Source organism: Pantherophis guttatus, chromosome 1 (genome assembly GCF_059756535.1).
Source record: "Pantherophis guttatus breed Tessera chromosome 1, ASM5975653v1, whole genome shotgun sequence".
NCBI lineage: Eukaryota > Metazoa > Chordata > Lepidosauria > Squamata > Colubridae > Pantherophis > Pantherophis guttatus.
Window position 1 is genome coordinate 322,498,568 of NC_142063.1, and position 22,134 is coordinate 322,520,701.

At 41.9% G+C, this 22,134-nt stretch overlaps 2 protein-coding genes across 2 annotated transcripts in view; one reads left to right on the forward strand and one right to left on the reverse strand.

The window, feature by feature from the left end:
• Nucleotides 1-5,710, forward strand: part of SELENOI (selenoprotein I) — a 52,647-nt gene extending 46,937 nt beyond the window's left edge. Inside the window, exon 10 of the mRNA XM_034421196.2 lies at nt 1,626-5,710. Coding sequence (XP_034277087.1) covers nt 1,626-1,754 — 129 coding nt within the window. The 3' untranslated portion in view covers nt 1,755-5,710. The remainder of the gene's footprint in view (nt 1-1,625) is intronic.
• Nucleotides 5,711-5,888: 178 nt separating this feature from the next.
• Nucleotides 5,889-17,501, reverse strand: LOC117667660 (sterile alpha motif domain-containing protein 12-like). Its single transcript, XM_034421200.3, has 4 exons — nt 17,040-17,501; nt 13,662-13,799; nt 9,404-9,680; nt 5,889-7,139 (listed from the first exon to the last, which is right to left on the reverse strand). The coding sequence occupies exons 2-4, from the start codon at nt 13,698-13,700 to the stop codon at nt 7,135-7,137; spliced, it is 321 nt and encodes a 106-aa protein (XP_034277091.1). The 5' UTR covers nt 13,701-13,799; nt 17,040-17,501; the 3' UTR covers nt 5,889-7,134.
• Nucleotides 17,502-22,134: the final 4,633 nt, after the last annotated feature.

Sequence of the window (22,134 nt, forward strand, 5' to 3'; positions counted from 1 at the left end):
TTATAATCATTGTCTTTCATCCTAACATTAACTTCTGATTTAAATTCTTCAACTTTAAAATCAACTTTCCCAATAAAATCTGCCAGGCCAGACGCCACTTCTGATATTTTTTTGGTCACCATAATTTGATTCTGTTTCACCATGTCTTTAATTTCATTAATTTCCTGCAAAAATTCCTGATGTGATTTTTGAAGTTCCTGTTGTGATTCTTGAAATTTATCATCCAAAGTTTTAGAAATAAATTCTTTTAAATCTGCCACATCAAATTCTTTTTTCTGAGTTTGTAACTGTTGAGCAGGGGGAAGTTGCGTTTGCTGTTTGTGTGTGGGGGATCCCCCCCCTAATGCCTTCCCTTCCTGCTTCTTTGAAGCCATCCTGGCTCGTGATCTAGTTTTTCTAAAGAGGGAGGTTCCTTTTCCTTTCCCTCCTGCACAAAGACTTCTAAAAAAGTCCCCCAGATTTGATCAAACAAGAGTTAAAATAAAGCAAAGTCCAATATTGAAAAGGGAAAAAATTTCCGAGTTATTTCTCTTATAACAAGCAAGGCAGCTTAGTAGCAACTTGGAAACTTTGTAGCAAAACAAAGTAACTTCACCAATCCACACTCGCTGGCTCGTTAACTCTGAAGCTAGGCGCCATGTTTTTTCAAAGCACTTTCACTCATTTGCATTTTCTCAGATTGAAAAGTCAACAAAGTGCTAATACTTGCGTTTCCAAATTTCAGGATTCAGGTAGTTTCGCTGTTTATTAAAGCTGGTTCTTTCGCTTTAAGTTTCCTGCAGCCGGCTTGTTCTGCAGAAGCAGAATCGTCCCACGCCGCCCGGAGTCTCAGCAGGTTGGAAGGGAGCCGCGCCTGTTTCCTCCCCAGAAACGATTCCCTGGGGGGTTACAGGGGCTCGACCTGTGCCCTGCTATCTCTCCTCCAACAATCCTCAGGATTTTGAAGTTTTCGAGCCGCTTCTCGATCGCGAAGCGGCTCTACAGGCGGCGGGGCTGGCGGAGCTTCAAAGAGCGCCGCCGTCGCCGAAGACAAGGAAACCGGAAGTCCGGGAATCCAAAACTTTCAATTAGTAGTTTTAAAAAACCCAACAAGAGCTTGATATGTTGTCCTTGCTTAAAGATCAAAGCTCTAGCCACGTTGAACATCCCACTGCAACACATCCTTCAGACCTGTTAAAGTAGGATCACCTGTTTACCTAAAATACCCTTCCCAGTTCTAGTTTGCCTTGAAATAATGTCAATGGAAAATGGATTACCTGGAGGATTGCTAGACTGACAAAAAGCCATGTACATGTATACATCCGAACTACGCTGTGTTGTTTCTCTGTATCATATAATATATGTGGGTATATGCATAACTTTGTTTGTATTTATTTATTTGTTTATTTTGTTATGCTTATGTAGTGTATATTGGAGGTTGTGATTCTTTGAGAGCTGAATGCAACAAAATTTCATTTTAATGTATGCCGATTACTGTACATTCAAAGTGACAATAACGTTATTCTAAGTCTAAGTTATGCTCCAGTCAAAGAATGTGAATGCACAGAGGGGGAGGGGGAAAGCTTCTGCATGCCCAGCCTTGTTTTCAGGTTTATCTTCATTTGCTCTCTTCTCTTTCCATTTAGGTGAGGCAGCTTAGTAAACACTTCAACATCCAAACCTTTTCTTTACAAAAGCCCAGTTCTGATTGACTAGGCTTGGAAAAGGTATCATCAGAAGAAAACGTCAGCCTGCGGTCTTCAGAGGCACTGTAAATTTGGTAGCCTGTGTAAATATACTTCAACCATCACCATGGAACTAGATTTAACCTGCTTTGGATGGGTTGCGGGGGGCACAGAACATGTAGGACCCAGAAACCAGAGAGGGTTGTTGTTCATGTCTCCTTCCCTGCTGCTTCATGCCACCTTCCAGAAATGTGCAGACAGTAAAACTACATGATCAGGAGAGGACCTCATGGAATCTTCAAAGAAAGATCATCAGGCACAAAGGCATGGACGGTGGCTTTAGAACTGTAAGATTGCCACAGAACTCTCATCATGGCTATGCTGAGAACGAGAGACCCAGAAAACTACCCTTGGGAACTGAAGTACATTATTGCAAACTGTTCCACATCCTAAAATCAGAGATACAGTTATACAAGAGGGTATTGGGGTTTTTTTTTTTTTTTTTTTAAAGAAACAATTGATTCTTCTAAAGAGCTCGGAGGTCACAACTTCCTTAAGCCATGACTAGTCAGTTACGTTTTCCCAAATGCCTTTTTTTTTTAATCCCCTCCCTTCAAATTGTGGCTCATGCCTTGCAAAGAGAGAGTGGGGCCACAGCAAATGCTGTAATTTCAAGCATTGGGGAGGACTGAGTAACAGACATTCTTCCTTCATGTTTATCATAGGATTAAGTTGAGATTGTGATAAACAACATTACCATTTTATGGGTTAAGGTTGGCTTGCATCAGAATTGTTTATTAGGTGTGGTGCATACTCTTTCCGAGTGACACTGCTTTTCTTGGGTACAATTAATTGAAAACAAGAAATGCAAATGGTTTTGATCCCCATGTTCGGTTGTAGAAATGGTTTGCTTCTGTTTATTATCTGGTTGGGAATCAGTTGAACAATAGAGTGATGGTGAAGACTCAGCACTGATTTTTCTCTTCTGTTTGTACTTTATTTGAGGAAGATTTTTGTTTGTATGTGTATGTGTGCTTAAATGAAGAGTGTAGCCTAAACCCATTTTTCTTGGAAAGGTTGCACCCAGAAGTAAGTGAGCACAGAATTTTTTTTTTCATATGTAATTAATGGCAAAGGCAACTTTTATGAATGGTTTGATAAGGAGCTCCACTTGTGGATGACGCATTCCATTCTGTAGAAAATATTGAGTTGTGAAATTATTATTTATCTTTTCTTTTGTAAACACGAAGCATTATGTCAAAAAACAAAATGTATGCAGCGTAACATCCTAGAACTAATTCTTGCCTTCATTCCTATCCCTTCTTTTTTGTAAATAGTTTTATTTTTTCTGATTCTCAAGACTTACCCCAAATGCTATGTCTGGTATGGCAAGGAACGAGGAAAGCCCCGCTTCTCATTATTAGCAGGAAAAAGAAATCTCTAGGCATGGATGGCAAACAATTCAGATTTTTGTTTTGTTTACGTAATATTCCATTGCTGTGAAGCAAAACTTGAAATGGGGGTAGGGAGGCTTTTTATTCTTATCAAAGCACTGCACACAGAGTAAAATTTAAAGAAGAATTGAGCTTGCTTGAATATTTGATGTTGCAATAGTTAGAATAAAATAAACCAGTTGTCAATCATAAGTAACAGTAAGAAACAGGTCATGTAGTTATAATCTCTTGGAACCATTTTCTATTTTTAAGAAGGTGGTCAGTTCAGAGGAGGGTCTGCCTTTACGGTTAATTAATGAATCATTGTAGGAACATTTGGTCTTCAGTCTCTTTCTTTGGGATAATAGTGTTTGTCTTGGAAACAAAAGAGTTGTCAGATCAATGGTATAGTTTTGCACAGGCTACTGTGGCATAAGAATCCTTTAGACAGAAAGTGATGGTTATCCACAGAAGCCAATATTCTTGGGAAGCAGGGTTCCTTATATGTATGCAGGCTTAATGTGAGCTAGTAAATGATCCCATTAGATTCTGCTTAGAAGCATGCATATTATATGAGAACATCTACACTTGTGATGATCAAGAATAGTGCCGCTGCAGCTTCCGGCTAACATTTGCTTTTGCATGAGTTTGCTGGCATGTTATATGAGGCAGATTTGCCTTTCTGTCTTCACTGGAAAAAATGTGATTCTTCTTTCCTATCTATCAGGGCTTCTCAATAAGGAATTTGGTGCCTTAAATGACTCTCCTCAAGTTGAGGGAAAAGTCAGCTTAAAAAAAAACATTCTTTAAGTGTTGTCCAAGTTAAAGGAGTAGCACCTTTAAACAGGAAAATAGGTTTGTGGATTTTTTTCCTTTATTTTATTATTGATTTAAAACTGATTGCAAGTTCGGTGAGAGTCAAATGCACCATTGGTGGGGTTTAAAACACCCTGTTTGGGTTCATCTCTCCTGTTCTGAAAATAAAAGGTACTGAGTATTGAAGTGGTGGACATTTTGTCACTTCAAGAGGTGGGTGTAACCACTGGCTTCAAGTTTTTGAACCTAACCTCATCTTGCTTTCTAGATTACCTCAGTGAGTGGAAGATGGCATAGAATGTGATGGGGGCAGTTGTAACCAGTTCTTCAGTAGCGTGCCATTCCCTTGCATCCTTTTTTCAAATAACTATTCCATTTTACGTTCCGAAAACAGGTCTTTGTTCTGTCTTGATTGACTATTGTCTTAGTATCTGTGCTTTGGCCCTTGAAGGCCAAAGGATACAGGGATACAGAGGATGATTCCTGGGCAAAGCAACTCTAGGGGTCTGATGCCACTTAGCTTTTTTCCAGTCCCTCCACAGTCTAGCCAGATTCAGCTAGCAAAGCTGAATCCAAAAAGTGGGTTGCATAGAGAAGCAGATATTGTAAGGGCTGGGCCCAGAAACCATTTGTATAGCCCTCATATATTAGAATACAACAGTCCAGAACTAGGTATGAACAGCAAGAAAACCTGTAGAATGCTAACTAGCTAAAACCCAGATGACTTGTGGTTGTAAGTTCAGTAAAAATTATGCATTGGGGCTATGTTCATTTTGACTTACAGTAGTAAATCATTCAGGGGTTTAAATCGTACATTGATTGTTGACTGTTCTCCATGATTTCAGGAAAGAGTATGTTGGATAAAAATATTTCATGAAGACTGGCATCTACCCATAGATTCATTGAAGAATAAGGCCAGAGTGTCCCCCCCATCCCACCCCTCCCAGTGCCATTTTTGCTTGAAATGTAATCCTAAAATGTAAAGCTTAATACTGAATGGTATTCCAGATCTCCCCAATCAATACCCATTGAACTTGTTTCTCAGTTTAAAAGAGAGAGAGAGAGAGAGAGAATAGATAGGGATCCATTCTCCACATTTAAGTTGACTCTGGAATACAGGCAAGATAAGTGCCCTTTTCAGAGTAGGTTCTGTCTGGAAGCAAGAATAAACATAAATATTGGACCAATTAATTTTCCTTGCTTTTTGATTAACTCTGTGACCTTGGTGTTTTCAGAAAGCCATTGGCCAAGTCAAGTAAAGTATGAAATCATTAGTTCTTTGTAAGATACCATACTTGGGGAGAGGGGTAGAACTTGGAAGAGATAGCTTTACTTTCTCCTGCTTTTTTCTCCAGAAGGGGAAAATAATAACTGGGTCTCTTTTGGGGAAGAGGGTGTGTGCCTTGGTCTTCATAGGTGCTGACTGCCAGGAACAGTTTCCTACCCTTCTTGGGCAAGTGAACTTCTGGCTTGTATTCTTTGAAGCAGATTCTGGGCAGTTCAAGCTGTGTCAAAGCAAAACTGACTGTACAGATTACTATTGATGTTAGTGGGAAAAAAATACTTTCAATAAGAAACTATATAATGTCATTGTGGGCTGCTCCACAGTCTGTCACCCTTCATCAAGATTCATATCTGTCTTATCTGTATTGTGGGAGGTTGACAGTCTGGCAATGGATTTGAATTCTGATCCATTGAATGCTATTATTACTGATAAATATTTATTGTATTTAAAAACTTCAAAAGCCTATTATGACATAAAACTTCAATAAATTTTCCAAGCTTTTTAATATCTCATCTCTTGGGTGCTTGTTTCATTCCGGAAATGAAAGTATTGGAGAGCTGTCATTTATCAAATCCTGAGTTGCGTCTGTTAAAAACAAGTGCTAAACACAAGGGTGTCATAACAGAGTCTTCCTGGGCCAGGACGGATGTAACATACAGATCTAAGAAGTACGATTCTCAATGCTATCTCTTTTGTGTTGGCATAAAATGATTTTATTTGCAAAACGGTCTTAAAAACAAAAATCTATCTGCCAATCAATATTTGTTATCGGAGTATTCTAGAAATAAAATAGCACCTGTCAATCAGGGGTGGTATTCACTTACTTTCACTACCGGTTCGCAAATGTGAAGCGTGCGCACGCACTTCGCTTGCATGCGCCACCTCCGCACATACGCAGGGCCTTCTGCACATGCGCAGAGCGTCAAAAACAGAACGTGATATATGTCCAGGCGGGTGGGCGGAGCTTCCCGCAACCGCCACTACCAGTTCGCCCAATCCGGATAGAACCGGCTGAATATCATCACTGCTGTCAATATAACAAATAGCAAAAGTATTAAAATGTGTGGAAGTTCAAAAAATGCTGATACAATATTTTTTTTCTCCTAATTGGGAAGCTACAGGTTCTTTTCAAAGGTTGCCAGGAAGAGGTGGAAGAGAGGGATTTGGCTTTCAAGAGGCAAGGAACAGAAAGGAATTTCACAGAATCATAGAATCATGTAACTGAAAAGACCTTGGAGATTTTCTAGTCCAACCCTCTATTTAAGGCAGGAGTTCTTTATACCATCCCAAAAAGATGGTTGTCCAATTTATTTGGAGCAGAGAAAAACAATGCCTATCCTGGCAATAATATAAATACTTGTCTAAAAAGAGACAAGGATTAAATATGACACAAAGTACAAATGCTATGGTTGCCTGAATCCAGAGTATTACCGCGGTTTAATAAATGGGAAGCCCAACCGATTCTTTGCAGATGTTTTGGATTTTCAGTTTCCATCAGGCCTAGACATGGAACAATCAAGGTATTAGGGAGTTGCTCAAAATATCTAGGTTGTCTGTCTCTGATATTAGATGACGTGAATAGGTTTGTTCTTAAGATAACCTGGAAACCTTGAATGCTCTCCAAGGATTTAATTCCCCAATTCATTGCTGCAGAATAGCCCAGTATGGAAGTGCATTTTCAATAGCTCTCAGCAGGTCTTTTCATTTGGGGTAATAACAACAGAAATGCCTCCTTTTCCAAGTCCAGACTTTTCTGCAAAAGAACTTGCACTGGACGTGAAGAATTGAGTCCCAGTCTCAAGTGGCCTGATTTTCGTTCTCCAATGACCCACAATCCAACTGGAGGCACAGCTGACACCAATAACCAATTCTAGAGGATGCTTCAAGATGGCTGCTTTCCAGACAGTTGTGATGTTAACCTGTTAGATCTCCTGGGTTATTCTGTGTGAGAGAAGGAGTAGCAGAAAGGAACAATTAAGGACACCAATGTCAGACAGTGGCAACAACTGAAAACGATCTTATAACCGTATATCTCAGGGGTGTTAAACTCAAGGCCCGTGGGCCGGATCTGGCCTGCAGGGTGCTTAGATCTGGCCCATGGGGCTGCCCTGAAAACAGTGAAAGACCTGCCGTGGTGCCTCTGCCAGCGAAAAAGGAGCTTGGGAGGACCCCACGCTCCGTTTTCGCTGGCAGAGGGTTGCAGGAGGCCATCACAGTGAAAACGGAGCTCAGGAGCCCATTTTTGCTGGCAGAGCACTCGGGCCACCACAGACACCCCTGACATGAGTGACATTGAACTGGCCACTCAGGCGCCCGAAGGTCAAACAACCCTGATGCGGCCCTCAATGAAATTGAGTTTGACACCTCTGGTATATCTGAACACATGCTGTTGCATATGTTGATGTAATAAAGTGTCAGCACTTCAACCTGCATTTACTCTAGTGCTGACATGAGAAGAGGGGGCAGCTGGCAAGAGGACGCTTGACTTCTCACCTACTTATTTTCCCTGAAGATAATATCTCCTAGGAGATGAGATGGGAGGGGGGACATTTCTGGGAGCTTAAGTAGTAGATATGGGGAGAGTGATTTGGAAGAAGGCCAATGAGACGCAGAGAATTGGGGAACGGAAAGGGAAGGTTGGGGTCAGGAAGTCAGAGTTGGCTACGCCACGATCTGGGACAGTTGTCGTGCTTAATAAAATGAAAGATTTCTTCAAAGACTATCTGTTTGGAAATGCAATTTATTTTATTTGAGACGACATTGAAACCTGACACAGCCAAGATGCTGAAATGGGAATTGGGTTATCCTTGGTTTGACTCTTAACATAGGCTCATGCAACGTAATTAAACCTAAGTTTTAGTTAACAAAACGCCTCTTTTGCCTCCAAAGTCCAAACCATGTGATGGCCTGGCTCATACAACATATTAACACAATAGAGCATCTGTGCAGTAGTTGAATTAAGTAATGGCAAGTTTTGTTTTGTCAGCTGATGAAAAAGTTGCTGATCAACAGCATGAAAAAAATGTTGACTGCATGGGCCTCATCCTCACTGCAAAACACATTGCTCCAATTCCATGGCTACTCTTGGTAGATTATTTAGTGTTTTCAAGATGACGATAAAGATGTAATTCAGTTGTAGAATTTCTGTTTTGCAGGAAGAAAGTCCCCGATTTTATCTTTAATCTTTCCAGGTAGAGCAGGGAAAGACTTTAGCTGGGAACCTGCTGCCAGTTAATATAGACGATACAGGTAGTCCTCAGCTTATGACCACAACTGAGCCCAAAATTTCTGGTGTCAAGTGAGAATTTGTTAAATGAGTTTTGCCCCATTTTATGACATTTCTTACCACAGTTGTTAAGTGAACCACTATAGTTGATAAATTAGTAATCTGGTTGTTAAATGAATCTGGCTTCCCCATTGACTTTGCTTGTCAGAAGGTTGCAAAAGTTGATCACGTGACCCAAGGACGCTGCAACGGTCATAAGTACGAACCAGTTGCCAAGCATCTGAATTTTGATCACATGATCATGGGGATGCTGCAAAGGTAACTGAAAAACGGTCATAAGTCACTTTTTACAGTGCTGTTGTAACTTTGAACAGTCACTAAATGAACTGCTGTAAGTCTAGAACTACCTGTATTGTGCTAGGTGGCAAGATGAGCAACTTCGCAGAACAGTTGAGACTGCCAAAAATGTTAGTGTATTCTTGGAGTTGTTGATTGTGTTCCTGACACAGACATTTAAGAATGAAGCACCCATGCAAGAAGAATGGGCAGGTGTGTTATGCATGCTCTATAGCAGGGGTGTCAAACTCAAGACCTGCGGGCCGGATCTGGCCCACGGGGTGCTTAGATCTGGCCCACGGGGCCCCCCTGGAAACAGCAAAGGACCAGTCCGCGGTGCCTCTGCCAGCAAAAACGGAGCTCGTGAAGGTTGCGCACAGCCCTCCCGAGCTCCATTTTCGCTGGCAGAGGGCTGCAGGATGTTGAGCTGGCCATGCCCACCCTGGCCATGCCCATTCAGCCCCCTGAGGTCAAACACAATGCTGTTGCAGCCCTCAATGAAATCGAGTTTGGCACCCTTGCTCTATAGAGAGATTACAATCATATCCTGCCTTCCACTTCCTTTTCTCCCCAAATTCTGATTCCACCCAGTGCCATTACAGCATGTTCTGTAGGTAGCTTTAAGCAGATACCCATCACTCACCATCTGAAATATCCAGCAAATCTTCCATTTCTTGCTGAATGCGCAGGAGGAGAATCTCCTGCAATAGCTCCTCCCGCAGGCTCTTTGACGCTATGCCCATGCGCTCCAGGGTTTCCTCGGAGAGGCGCAAGAGAGCCTTGCCAGAAATGGCATGGCTATTGGCTGCCTCCAGCAGCGGGCTGCCTGGAGTTCCCAAGGTTTTTCCTCTTAGCCAGACACACACTTCGGCTGCTGTCCACTGTGCCACCGGCCGCCTTGCTTCCTCCTCCTTTGAACCCTGTAAGGAGCCAAGCAGATCTTTTAATATTGATGTCTTTTACCTTTAGCGCACCACATCACCTCTCAATAGAATACACTGAGTGCTCGACTTACAACCATTCCTTTCACAACCACTCAAAATTATAATGGCACTGAAAATAGTGACTTACAACTGGTCCTTGCACTTAGGACCGTCGCAGCATCCTCACGGTCATGCAATCAAAAGCCAGACACTAGATAACCAACATTTATTTATGGCAGTTGCAGTCCTGGGTCATCTGAAGTCTGTTTGCAACCTCAACCGGATTCTGACAAGCAAAATCAGCAAGGAAATCCAAATTTGATATGTGTTCCTCTTAACAACAGCAACGATCCACTTAGCAGCCATGGCAAAAAAAAAAAGGTCATAAAATTGAGAGTGACTCACTGAACACCTGATTTGCTCAGCAACAGAAATTCTGGCTCAAATTGTCCTAAGATGAGGACTGCTTGTAATGAAAGGAAGTTTTGCTTTTTGAATCTTTCAATCCTTTCTTAATTCTGTGCCAATAACAGAAGTACATGAATAAAGCCACATTGGTTAAAACCAACAGGATATTTTTTTCTATTTATTCAGTACACTTGCAAATTGGACTTCAGTGGAAGGTTCTCAGGGCAATATATGCTTAAGAACAAAAGCAAATACAGAAAAAGTAATGAATTGCACCACACCCTCCCTCACAATAAGCAGGCAATATTCGACACTGGAACCACAATGTTCCTCCAAAGAAGGGGTCTACTATACATCCTAATGTCAAGTTATATAGACCACCAGAAGACAGGTATAACATTATTATTATTATTACTGGAATAGTAAGTAGCAAGATGTTATTCAATGGCATGGGTGTCAAACACGCTGTGTCATGTTGCTGTCACGTGACATATCGTGATGTTTTCCCCTTGGCAGAGCTGGGTTGGGCATGGCCTGCATGTGATGCATCTGGCCCATAGGCCGCCAGTTTGACACTCCTGTTCTAAATGCTTAAGGGAAGATAGACTCTATGCAGGTATGACCATTCATTGAAAACAAGAGTTCAAAGTTGCAATGGCCTTGAAAAAAGTTACTTAAGACTTGTCCTACTAAGTTTAGCTAATTTGATTAAGTACGTTGAAGGAACACAGTGTAAGAGTTAAATTAATCTAATAAGAGGAGCTCTGGTGGCTCAGCAGACTAATTAAGATCCACTTACATCTGCTGCCTGCAATTACTGCAAGTTCAAATCTCACCAGGCTCAAGGTTGACTCAGCCTTCCATCCTTTCTAAGGTAGGTAAAATGAGGACCCAGATTATGGGGGCAATAAACTGATTTTGTATAAATTTACAAAAGTATGAAGGCTATTGCTTAACGCATTGTAAGCTGCCCTGAGTCTCCGGAGAAGGGCGGCATATAAATCAATTTTTTTTTTTTAAAAAATGAGAGGTTAGGCAAAAAAAAAATGCTTTGATTTGGCACTAGTTGTATAAAAATATTTTAAACTGAAGTATCATCAACTAAGAACCCCAGGAATATTTTTTCCTGCCAAATTGTACACTAACTGAAGCTTCCAGATAGTTATGGAGAATGATATCAATAATCTGTCTTGGAAGTTACCAGAACATAGTAACTGTGACTAGATTACTTTTGCCCAAAACTTTTAGCTAATGCCACCCAGAATCAAGGGCAGCCTTAAAAATATGAGAAATAAATAAATACATAAATAAATAACTGACTGATGTCATTAAGATGTCTGAAAATGTTGGTTCAGCAAACATGCTCAAACTGAATACTCTCCTTTGGGGAGAATAGCAATCCAGAACAGGTTGAACAATCATATCTTGAACCAAGTAATTGGAGTACTCAACCACTTAGAGGTAATAGAGAGAGAGGGAGCAGGGAGAAGATGGCAGTCCAAGCTCAGATTTCCCATCCCTACTGCTACTTTCTAAAATGCATTCTTCAGGTTAAGAGAGGAAAACCTTATTGCTCTGGACTCCAATCTCCTAAACTAGTTCGGCTAGTTACCAAAGTTGATAGCATCAAAGCTGCTACTGAGAGATCAAAGGAATTCTTGCTATCTTTAAACCAAAGTCCTCTTATCAGGTTGATCAAGGTTGTTCTCATGCCATAACCGGTTGGAAAACAAAGCTTGCAATCAATCTAAACTTATTTAATGCTGCCTAGCGTTCAACCACTATTGCTTTCCACCAGTTTTATGCTCAAAAAAGGACAACTTTGTGACCAAGCCATTGTTAAGAAATCTTCTAGATTCAGCAGATTTCACAGTAGTATATAATCAATCAAAACCTGGACAATAAAGAATACAATCAATATAATGTAAAGTCTAAACTCTCTGGCCAACACCAGCATGTTCCATTCGGTTGTAATATTTCCACAGGTTTTATTTCTGCCCCTTGATGGAGAATGGAGTTACAAAAATTATTATTCATTATTAACTAGTTCAGTGTTTCTCAACCTTGGTAGCTTGAAGATGGGTCGATTTCAACTCCCAGAATCTTGCACACTGATCTAAAAGGATAATGCCAGTGGTGAAATTGAGCCGGTTCTATATGGCTCGGGCAAACTGGTAGTGCCAGTGGTGGAAGGCTCCGCCCACCTGCCCGGAAGTCATCATGTCCTGTTTTTGACCCTCTGCGTATGCACGGAAGGTCCTGCACATGCACAGAGGTGTCGCATGTGCGGTAATGAACCAGTAGTGAAGGTAAGTGAATTTCATCCCTGGATAATGCCCAAAACACCACAACAGGTTCTGTATTTTATCAGGATATGGATTATAAAGATCAATGGATTTACAATGCAGGAAAGCAGATTCTGGTCAAATACTATTAAAAACTGGTTTTAACAGTTAATTACTTTTATCAGCAAGAGTGATGGAATCCACTATTTAGAAAGCCAATGGAAAATGCTGAAGCACAATCTAGCTCAGAGTTTTTCAAACCTGGCAACTTTAAGATGTATGGACTTCAACTCCCCAATTTCCCCTAGAATAGCAGTCAGTGGAGATAGGGCATGAGTTTGGAAGTGAGAGTCTAAAAATGGCCTGTTCCAGATGCCTGGTTCTTTTACGTTCCGGAGCAGTGTTTTGTTCTCAACCTCAGCAACTTTAAGATGCGTGGACTTCAGCTCCTAGAATTTCTCCAGCCAGCATGGTGGGAAAGATAAAGGGCATGTAATGAAATATTTCCACAGGTTTTATTTCTGCCCCTTGATGGAGAATGGAGTTACAAAAATTATTATTCATTATTAACTAGTTCAGTGTTTCTCAACCTTGATAGCTTGAAGTCCACCCCTCTTCAAGCTACCAAGGTTGAGAAACACTGAACTAGTAGAAATTATGGAAGAGCTTAGAAGGAATCCATGGTTTAGTAACACAGCGTCTGTTCTGTGTGTAGAGTGGACCAGATTCAATAAGTGTCATTTTCAGTCAGAGATATTCAATTGATAAAGAGGGTGGAGAAGATCCTTTTCCATCAGAGGCCCTGTAATACAATGCCAGGTGGTTTACTTTTGCCTGACATGAAGTGGCCTCTTTTCCATTATTGATCTGAGGGCACTTCCATTACCGCTTATTCTGATTAAGGATTTCTGCGGCACTTTGGATTAATTCTCCAAATGGTGCCTCAGAACATCCAGGAGCGGTTGGTTTGTTCCAAGACGTGCTACGTTCACACTCCTGTATACTTAACAAGCATTTTTTGGGAGAAAAAGCACTTGTACAGCACTGTACTATACACAATTTAAGATGGTCTTAGAACTGGATTAATGGATAAGCGCATTTTGGCAAGAATAAATCCAATGTAAATGGTTTGCCTTTGTTTTGCTCTAGAACTTAAAAGTTACAGAATCTGCACTCTACACTCTGCATAAGGATGAAACATTTATTGCAGACTGCTGGAGCCAGAGGAAGGAAAGGAAACAGAGTCCAAAGTGCTTAGTTAATCTCCAGGAAGGGGACAGCTGACCTTCTCTAAACCTGCAGGCTCTGCTTGTGATTCTTCCATGCTGTTCAAGCCTCCCAATCCCCTCTTAGCGTTGCTCTCGGCGGGATCATGAGCTGAAGGAGCCAAGCACACAAGGCCGCGAAGCAGGTGGACAATATACTGTTGACAAAGCAGAAAAATAATTTTAAGGAAAGGATCCTGGAGTCCTCTGATATACATTACAAATGCAGGCCTGGAAGCCATCTTTTTTGTTGGATCTTCAGGCCTGCCACATTTACTACTGTGGGAAACTGGGAGGGGGGAATTGTATGGAGCCAGGGTGATATATACAGTAGTCATAATAATGTTCCTTTCTCAGAAAGTCAAGGACATCTTGCCCTGCACCTGGATAGCTGGAACTGGGAGGCATCTCCAGTTGGGACGGTGCTTTGATTGGACCATGTGATGGTCATGTGGATGCTGGGCAGGGACTTGAACTTTCCTTTGGGTGGGGAAAACCTGGAACTTTCAGATTTGGGTTTTCCCAGATGTGCCAATATGACATCTCTAATAAATTGGAACTTTGAGGAAACTCGAGCCTTGGAGTTTTCTTTTGTTGGGGGTGTTACTTGGAACCCTGACATTGGGTTTGGCTCATTGTGCAAAAGGCTGCCAGCCGGTGAGTTAATATAAAGGCTTTTCATCAACAGTGCTCAAAAGTCACTCTTCTTTCCAAAAACCGGAATCCCATAACCAACCCTCCCTTCTGTAAAGCAAGATCAACAGTCCAACATAACATATTGTCATTAAAATGGGAGAGGTTTAGGGCCAGGTTCTGCAGGGTTAAAGCCTCTTCCTATTTTACTTCTTGTTCAGCAAGGCCTATGTTTCTCCCTGCCCTTTTGCATGTTTTACCTCATGTCATGTCAGGTAACAGAAGGCCCTGCCTGGAGGGCTTTTGCACAGGTCCATTCTGTGCACTAGTTGCACCCTTTCCTCGATAAGGAGACCCTTCAGACAATCACTCATGCCCTGGTCACCTCATAACTGGATTATTGCAATGTGTTGTACATGAAGCAGTCCAGAAGCTCGGAATGCAATGGATGCAGGCAGTAACAGGCACCCTCTGGTGTGCGTGTGCGTTACAACTACTACATAAGCTGCATTGGCTGTCAGTCAGCTTCTGAGAGCCAGTTAAGATGCTGATTTTTACCTATAAGGCTTGGTATGGCATAGGGCCTGGATATGTGGGAGGCTGCTTATTTCCAATAGTTTCTGCCCACCCAGTATCTTTCAATAGAGTGGAAGTTTCCCTATATTAAACATTATCTTCTCATGGGACCAAGGAAGCACACCTTACCTGTTATGGCCCCTAACCTGTGGGACAGCATCCTCTCCAGAGATAAAAATGGTACCTGCACTCCTAAGCTTCTGGAAAGCTTTGAAAACCTGGCTTTGATCTCAGGCCTACGATTGATGTTTATGGTTTGTTTAAGATACCATTTTTTATTTATTTATTTATTTACTAATTTTATTTCTATACCGCCCTTCTCCCGATGGACTCAGGGCGGTGTACAGCCTAATTAAAAACACAAAGACAGACAATATTTAAAAATAATTAAAATTATTAAATAATAGGCCCAATTTATAAAACCCCGAATTTAAAATCCCATTTAAAACCAATTAAAATCTTTACATTGATAGCCCAGCCTGGCGGAACAACATGGTTTTGAGGGCACAGCGAAATACACAGAGATCAGAGATTTTACGAATTTCTGGGGGCAGTTCATTCCAAAGGGCAGGGGCTCCCACAGAGAAGGCCCTCCCCCTGGGTGTCGCCAGCCGACACAATTTGGCCGATGGCACCCTCTCTGTGGGAGCGAACTGGCTGGTGGGAGGCTACTGGTGGCAGAAGACGGTCTCGAAGGTATCCAGGTCCAATGCCATGGAGCATTGGACCTGGACATATTTGTTTTTGCTCTTCATTATATACTTTTAGTTTGGGCTGTCTGTGAAATTCAACATTTTTAGTTGTTTTTATGTTTCTCCTAGTTTTGTACACTGCCCAGAGTTCACTGGACTTGGGCAGACAATAAATTGAAATATATAAATAAATAAATAAATAAATAAATAAATAACATAATTCACACTTGATTTCTGTCTGGTACTTGGAGAAATCTTAGCAATTTTGATAAACATGCACTAACTTCTGAGATTTTTTTGACTAGGAAGACATTGCGTAGCCTAGGGGAAAAGGCTTCACAATGAAAAGTCTGGCCACTGGGCTCAAACGAAACTGAATCCTCACCTTCCAAATGGCACCTTTTTATATAACATTCACCTTTCTTGAACATCTTGCCTAATCTTGCAAAAGCTTACCTAAGCATTCTTTCAAACAACCTACCCTATAAGAAATGTGCACTGAAGGCATAGTGACTGATATAATCATGAGAATCTGTGGTTACTTGCTTGCACACAGCCTGGACTGAATGGCTGCTAAATTGCATTCAAAGTGTGAGATTTAGAGAGATGGAAGCAAAACGACTCCACAGAAAACCATCTGTCAGACGTTCTTTACAAAGTCCTCCTCCCTCCCTCCCTCCCTCCTACACACACACACACACACACAAACATATGAAAGAAAAGATGGGGTAGCCTATTCCCCCAATCTAGTCCTTTCTGATAAATGGGCCACAAGCTCCAACATCCCCAACTAGCTTAGTGAATAAAATAGAACAATGTTTTTGAAACTTGGCCATTTTAAGATGTGTGGATTTCAACTCCCCGAATTCTTCTGCCTCCTTTCAAGTTCAACTTGTATATTCCTAACAAACACATGATTAAGCACCGCAAGCCTTTGATGACCTTCTTCCAAAGGAAATAACAAAGTGAAGTCCAGAGAAAGAAGTAAACTCTGGCTAAATATTGCACTTCTGAAATGTCACTGCTTGTTTTGTTTTGTTTTAGTTTTGTTCTCTTTTGATTTGATAGCTAGCCATGCTCATTTACTCTTTAGCAATAAAGTATTACATTGTGAGATCTTCTACTGCTAAAACATCCCACTTAGAGAATGTCAACCCTCATGAGATGAAACAACCATGCCCAAAGTTATTGTGGAGGATTTGGGATAAATATTTATGAGAATCCGTCTGTACCGGAAGTACTTGCCACTCCAGATTGATGCCTGGATCCCTTCAAGGCCCTCCATGCATCAACACCCAATATACAGCAAATTGCACTGCTGACCCTATTTCCAAAATTAAGTTTCCCGGCAGAAAGCAAACAGCTTAAACATGACAGCTACAAATTCCCTTCCAGACTGTGGACGAATGGTGAGAACACAATTTCAAGCCCTCCCTGTAGTTCAGAGTTGATAAGGAGCATAAATGCCTGCATGTTCAAAGAGAGATATGCACTTACCAATGTTGCCGAAGTGGAATTAAATATTCCTAGGATCACCAATGTCGTGGACCCATGCCAGGTATTAAATCTTGTCCACTGGGAAGATCTAGAATGGGCTTTAAGACACTCAAGAGTTTTTGTCCCTCAGCTTCAGCCTGCCTCAGTGGTAGAGTTGTTCCTCGCCTTTGTGCTAATCTCCAAACATACCTGGAGATTTTTCTCAGCTCCTTACCCTCCCCTTCCCCAGTCTCCTCCTTTTCTGATTTCAAATCCAGGCAGGAGAGTCCTTGTCTTTCCTGACTTGCAGCCACACAATCAAACAGGCATGTTCATGTTCAGGTGTCTGCAGGAGCCATCTGGGAAAATTCCCTCCTCTTTGCCTTAAGAATCTAATCTGAAGCACCCTCTTTTCACTCATGCGCAACCTGACATGCATACACCCATCCGTGTTTGCTTTAACTTCAAGGCAATTTATGATTTGATTGATCCTGCTTCCTGTTTCACGCCAAGAATGGTTCATATCTATGTGGATCTTATTTGCAAAACACACTAAACCATAAGTAGTTATGCCTTGGAGACACCCAAACTCAGACCATAGATTAAGTTTCTATATATGGGTATATACTGTATATCCAAACCATAATGCTGGGTGATGTCTCAACCTGCCCTGGAGTGAATCAATGGTTCACATTCTGCTTTGGGATTGGTATATCTGTCATTGTGAAACAAGATCTGAAGGGAAAGAATGAATCTCAATCTTCTTCCCTTCCCCCTCCATCCCCTGGGGGGATGGGGAGGGAGGTGCAGCTGAATCTCTTGTAGGCAACGTAAGCATATTAACACCATCTGTCCTACTCAGCAGATTTGCAGGGAAAGAAAGAGAATAAGCAAACCTCATTAAGCCTTATTTATCCCCTTCTGCAGGAGGACTTGCTTTTCAGATTTACTCCCATGACTGGGCTTTGTAGGTTGCTTGGTACAAAACCAGCCAACTCCATTGGCACAAACGTTCTAGAGGAAATCAAACTTGGCTGAACAGCAGTTTATGATGTGAACTACAAGGGGTCCTCGACTTACAATGATTTGTTTAGTGACTATTCAAAGTTACAATGGCACTGAGAAAAAGGGACTTACGACGGGTTTTCGTACACTTACAACTGTTGCAGCATCCTCGTGGTCAAAATTCAGACATTTGGCAACTGGCATGTATTTATGACAGTTGCACTGTCCCAGGGTCATGTGACTACCATCTCTAACCTTTCCAACCAGCTTCTGACAAGCAAAGTCAAGGGGGGAAGACAGACTTGCTTAATGAACAAATGCTTCGCTTAACAACTGCGGCAGGAAAGGTCATAAAATGGGGCAAAACTTACTTCACAACTGTCTTGCTCAGCAATGGAAATTTTAGACTAAAATTGTGGTTGTAAGTCTAGGACTACCTTTATTTGATAGTGGAACAATTTATTTTGAGGGATGGTAGGTTTTCATTCCCTAGAAGTATTCACCCTATTTCCTCACTAGTGATTTATATTGATTTATACTATATGAGTAGAGTAGAGTAGAGTAGAGTAGAGTAGAGTAGAGTAGAGTAGAGTAGAGTAGAGTAGAGTAGAGTAGAGTAGAGTAGAGTAGAATAGAATAGAATAGAATAGAACAGAACAGAACAGAACAGAACAGGAACAGAACAGGAACAGGACGGGACAGGGTCGGGCGGGACCTTGGAGATCTTCTAGTCCAATCTCCTGATTAGGCAGGAAATATGGACTCCAGGTTCCTTTCTCACCCTTACATTTTGCAATTCTTTGATAAGAGCCAGGGACCAAATCCTTGGTAAAGGATATAAAATAAACAGAGTTGCTAATGCTTTTTATCTTTTTCTCAGGGAGGGTACAGAAGTCTTGCTGCCATGCCAGATTGCCTACTCCCTAAAAAAGAAATCTTGTTAATGTTAATCCCTGGATATTTTAATTAAACCTACTTTATTGAGCAGATGCACTTACGCAATGGCTGTGGCTGAGTGAGCTTCAAAAGTGGAGTTTTTGAAATATGTTATAAATTAACAAAGGCAGGATAAAAATCTAATAAATAAAAAAATAAAATTTGCTGGCTGGGAAGTATCAAATGCAAATACTTCTACACTATGGACACCAGGAGTCACTGCACATGCCTTTTAGATGAGGGAATCCTACAGAAACATTTATGCAGTTTATCTGTATCTGGAAGGGTACATATCAGGCAACTAAAAGCCGCTTCATATAACCTTGTTAAAAAACTCTAGAGGCCCTATGCCATCTATTCAAACCTAGCTTGGCTGAATCATCCACTTGGAAGATACTTCAGTGCTGCCCTGTTCTTATAAATTCAATTTTTCCAACCCATGTAATCAGCATCTTTTGCCCCATAGTTTGAATCTCCTAAACTAGTGTTCCCAACCTTAGCAACTTTAAGATATGTGAACTTCAACTCCCAGAATTCCCCAGTCAGTCATGCTGGGAGATGGTGTCCATATATCTTAAAGTTGCTAAGGTTGGGAAATGCTAGTTTACCCCTTGTTTTCTTTACCATTTCAGGGAAGGCTATATGCTTCTTTTTCTTATAACTGCTGGTGCAGAATGAAATCAAGTTTCTGATGTTCTGAGTCCAACGTGGAGAGCAAACTTTGGAACTCAGTAGGGAATTTCCTTTCCATTTCTTGTTCCGACTCTATGGGATCTTGAATAGGTTATAAATCAGTTCATCCTCTTCTTGTTATCCTTGCATCTCAGTTTTTTGTTCACAGAGCAAGCATGATACTTCGGATTTGAGGCACAGCAATTGAGATCGGCAGTCTGCACAGATGAGCAAGCCCTGATACTCGTATGAGCACATCTAGTTTGGTTAGCTGTGATTCCAAATAATCACAGGGAAAAGCATTGGGAAAGCCATTTGACAATTGAGATGCCACAACTCTCATTCAGGCAGAAGCAGGCTGGCCTGATGAGGGTATTATTTCAATAAACCCACCCAAATGCCCCCATGAAGAGAGATACATCTGTTCTTGACAAACCCTGCAGACTTCTGATATTCGTTTCCAAATATTATTTGTAGTCCTTATGATCACCTCTACAGCCACTGAACATGAAACTAGCTTGTTATCACAGAACAGAAGTCATTTCTCTGGGTTTCTTTTTTAAGCCTCAACTAGCTGTGTGGTCTTCTGTGAACTGAAATGTCTTCCAATGTGCTCAATCCAATGTGCTCAATCCAAACAATGCTATCTGTCCATCTGCGATTCAGTATTGTCAGCTTAAATAGTATCTACAGTCAGCTGACTGTATCTGCAGTATTCCTAAGCAATCTTGAACCAGAATTTGAGTTAGCTTTGCTGTTCCAATTTGGCACTGGTTTCTAAGGAATCCATACAGCTGGGCCCTTCTATTTAGAAGTCCCTACAATATATGAAAGGCTTAGAACCTTTTTCACCAATGGATATAGATTTAGAAATACTGTAGAGCAGTGGTGGGTTGCTACAGGTTCGCCCCGGATCGGGCGAACCGGTAGCGGCAGCGGGAGGCTCCGCCCACCCGCCTAGACGCTTCTGTACATGCGCAGAAGCATTGCGCACATGTGCCCACGAGCAAACCGGTAGCGATGGGTTTTGAAACCCGCCCCTGCTGTAGATAATGCCATTCTAGCATTTTAAAATATTCTATCTGGATTTTGGTATCTAAGAGACAACTGCAAATCAACCAATGAGAGTTCAGCCAGTATTACACAATTCATGCTAGGCCTTTCATGCCAATTTAACTAGATACTAAAGCAGGACAACTGCTACTATTATAAAGATATTTGGATTTGTATGCATGTAGTAATGGGCTCTGTGTGCCTGTGTTTGCTGTCCCAACCTCCGTAACAGAATAAAATGTAGGAACCTCTAGTGAAGAATATTCTTCAACAACATGTTGTTGTCATATATGAGTCGCCATGGGCAAATAGGCAGCAATATGAATCTAATAAATAAATAATAAATAAATGAATATTGATTTTCCTTGTTCCTCGAAAAGGACCTGAAGAGGGGGGGAAAAGTAAGGAAAATAAATGACTGTAGTATTCAATCTACATAAAGCCTTTTCTGTCATGTTTATATACCCAACTATTGGGAAGAGCCACAGAAAATAGAATGAATCTATAGCGTATATAGAATCTATAGATCAAGGAAAAGGAGTATAATGTGAGTAAACCTTGGAGCACCACTGCACTCCCTGCTGCATTCTGGATCAATTCTAACTGCTGCGTAGTCTTCAAAGGCAGCCACATGTGGAATGCATTGTAATAATCCCAATGGAAACTGATGAAGGCTTGAGAGACCACAAGCAAAGCTTCCTGGTCCAGGATGAGACACAGGTGGCATGTAAGTCAAATCTGTACAAAGGCTCCCCTGGTCATGGCTGCCACCTGCTCCTCAAGCAGGAACTGTGAGTCTAGGAGGATCCCCAAATTGCACACCAGCTCAGTCCAAGGGAGCGCCATCCCATCCAGAGTCAGAAGTTAAATATCACCTGGGCCTAGGCCCTAGGGCAGTGATGGCTAACCTTTTTGCCATCACGTGCAAAAGCGGGGGGAGCACGGGGGGGTTGCGTGTGTGCGTGCCCACACCCATAATTCTATACGCCCTGCCCCCGCGCATGTGTGCGTGATCCCCCTCGCGCTTCCCTCTCTTTTGGCATGTGATGGCATGGTGGGCCCGGTAGGCCCGTTTTTCACCCTCCCCAGGCTCCAGAGCCTTTCTAGGAGCCTGGGGAGGGTGAAAATGGCCTTCCCCACCCTCCCCAGAGGCCCTCCGGAGGCCGGAAATGGCCTGTTTGCCGACTTCCAGTGGGCCCAGAAGGCCCGAAAATCAGCTGGCCGGTGCATGCATGTGTGCCAGAGCTGAGCTCGCGTGCCCACCAATATGGCTCCACGTGCCACCTGTGGCACATGTGCCATAGGTTCGCCATCACGGCCCTAGGGGGTCAAAAACCCAGAGCCACTCTGTCTTGTCATGGTTGAATCAAAGCTAGTGTCTCCCCATCTAGACCCTTACAGTCTCCAGGTACAGGGCCTACATTGCAACAGCATCAGTGGTGGGTTGCCC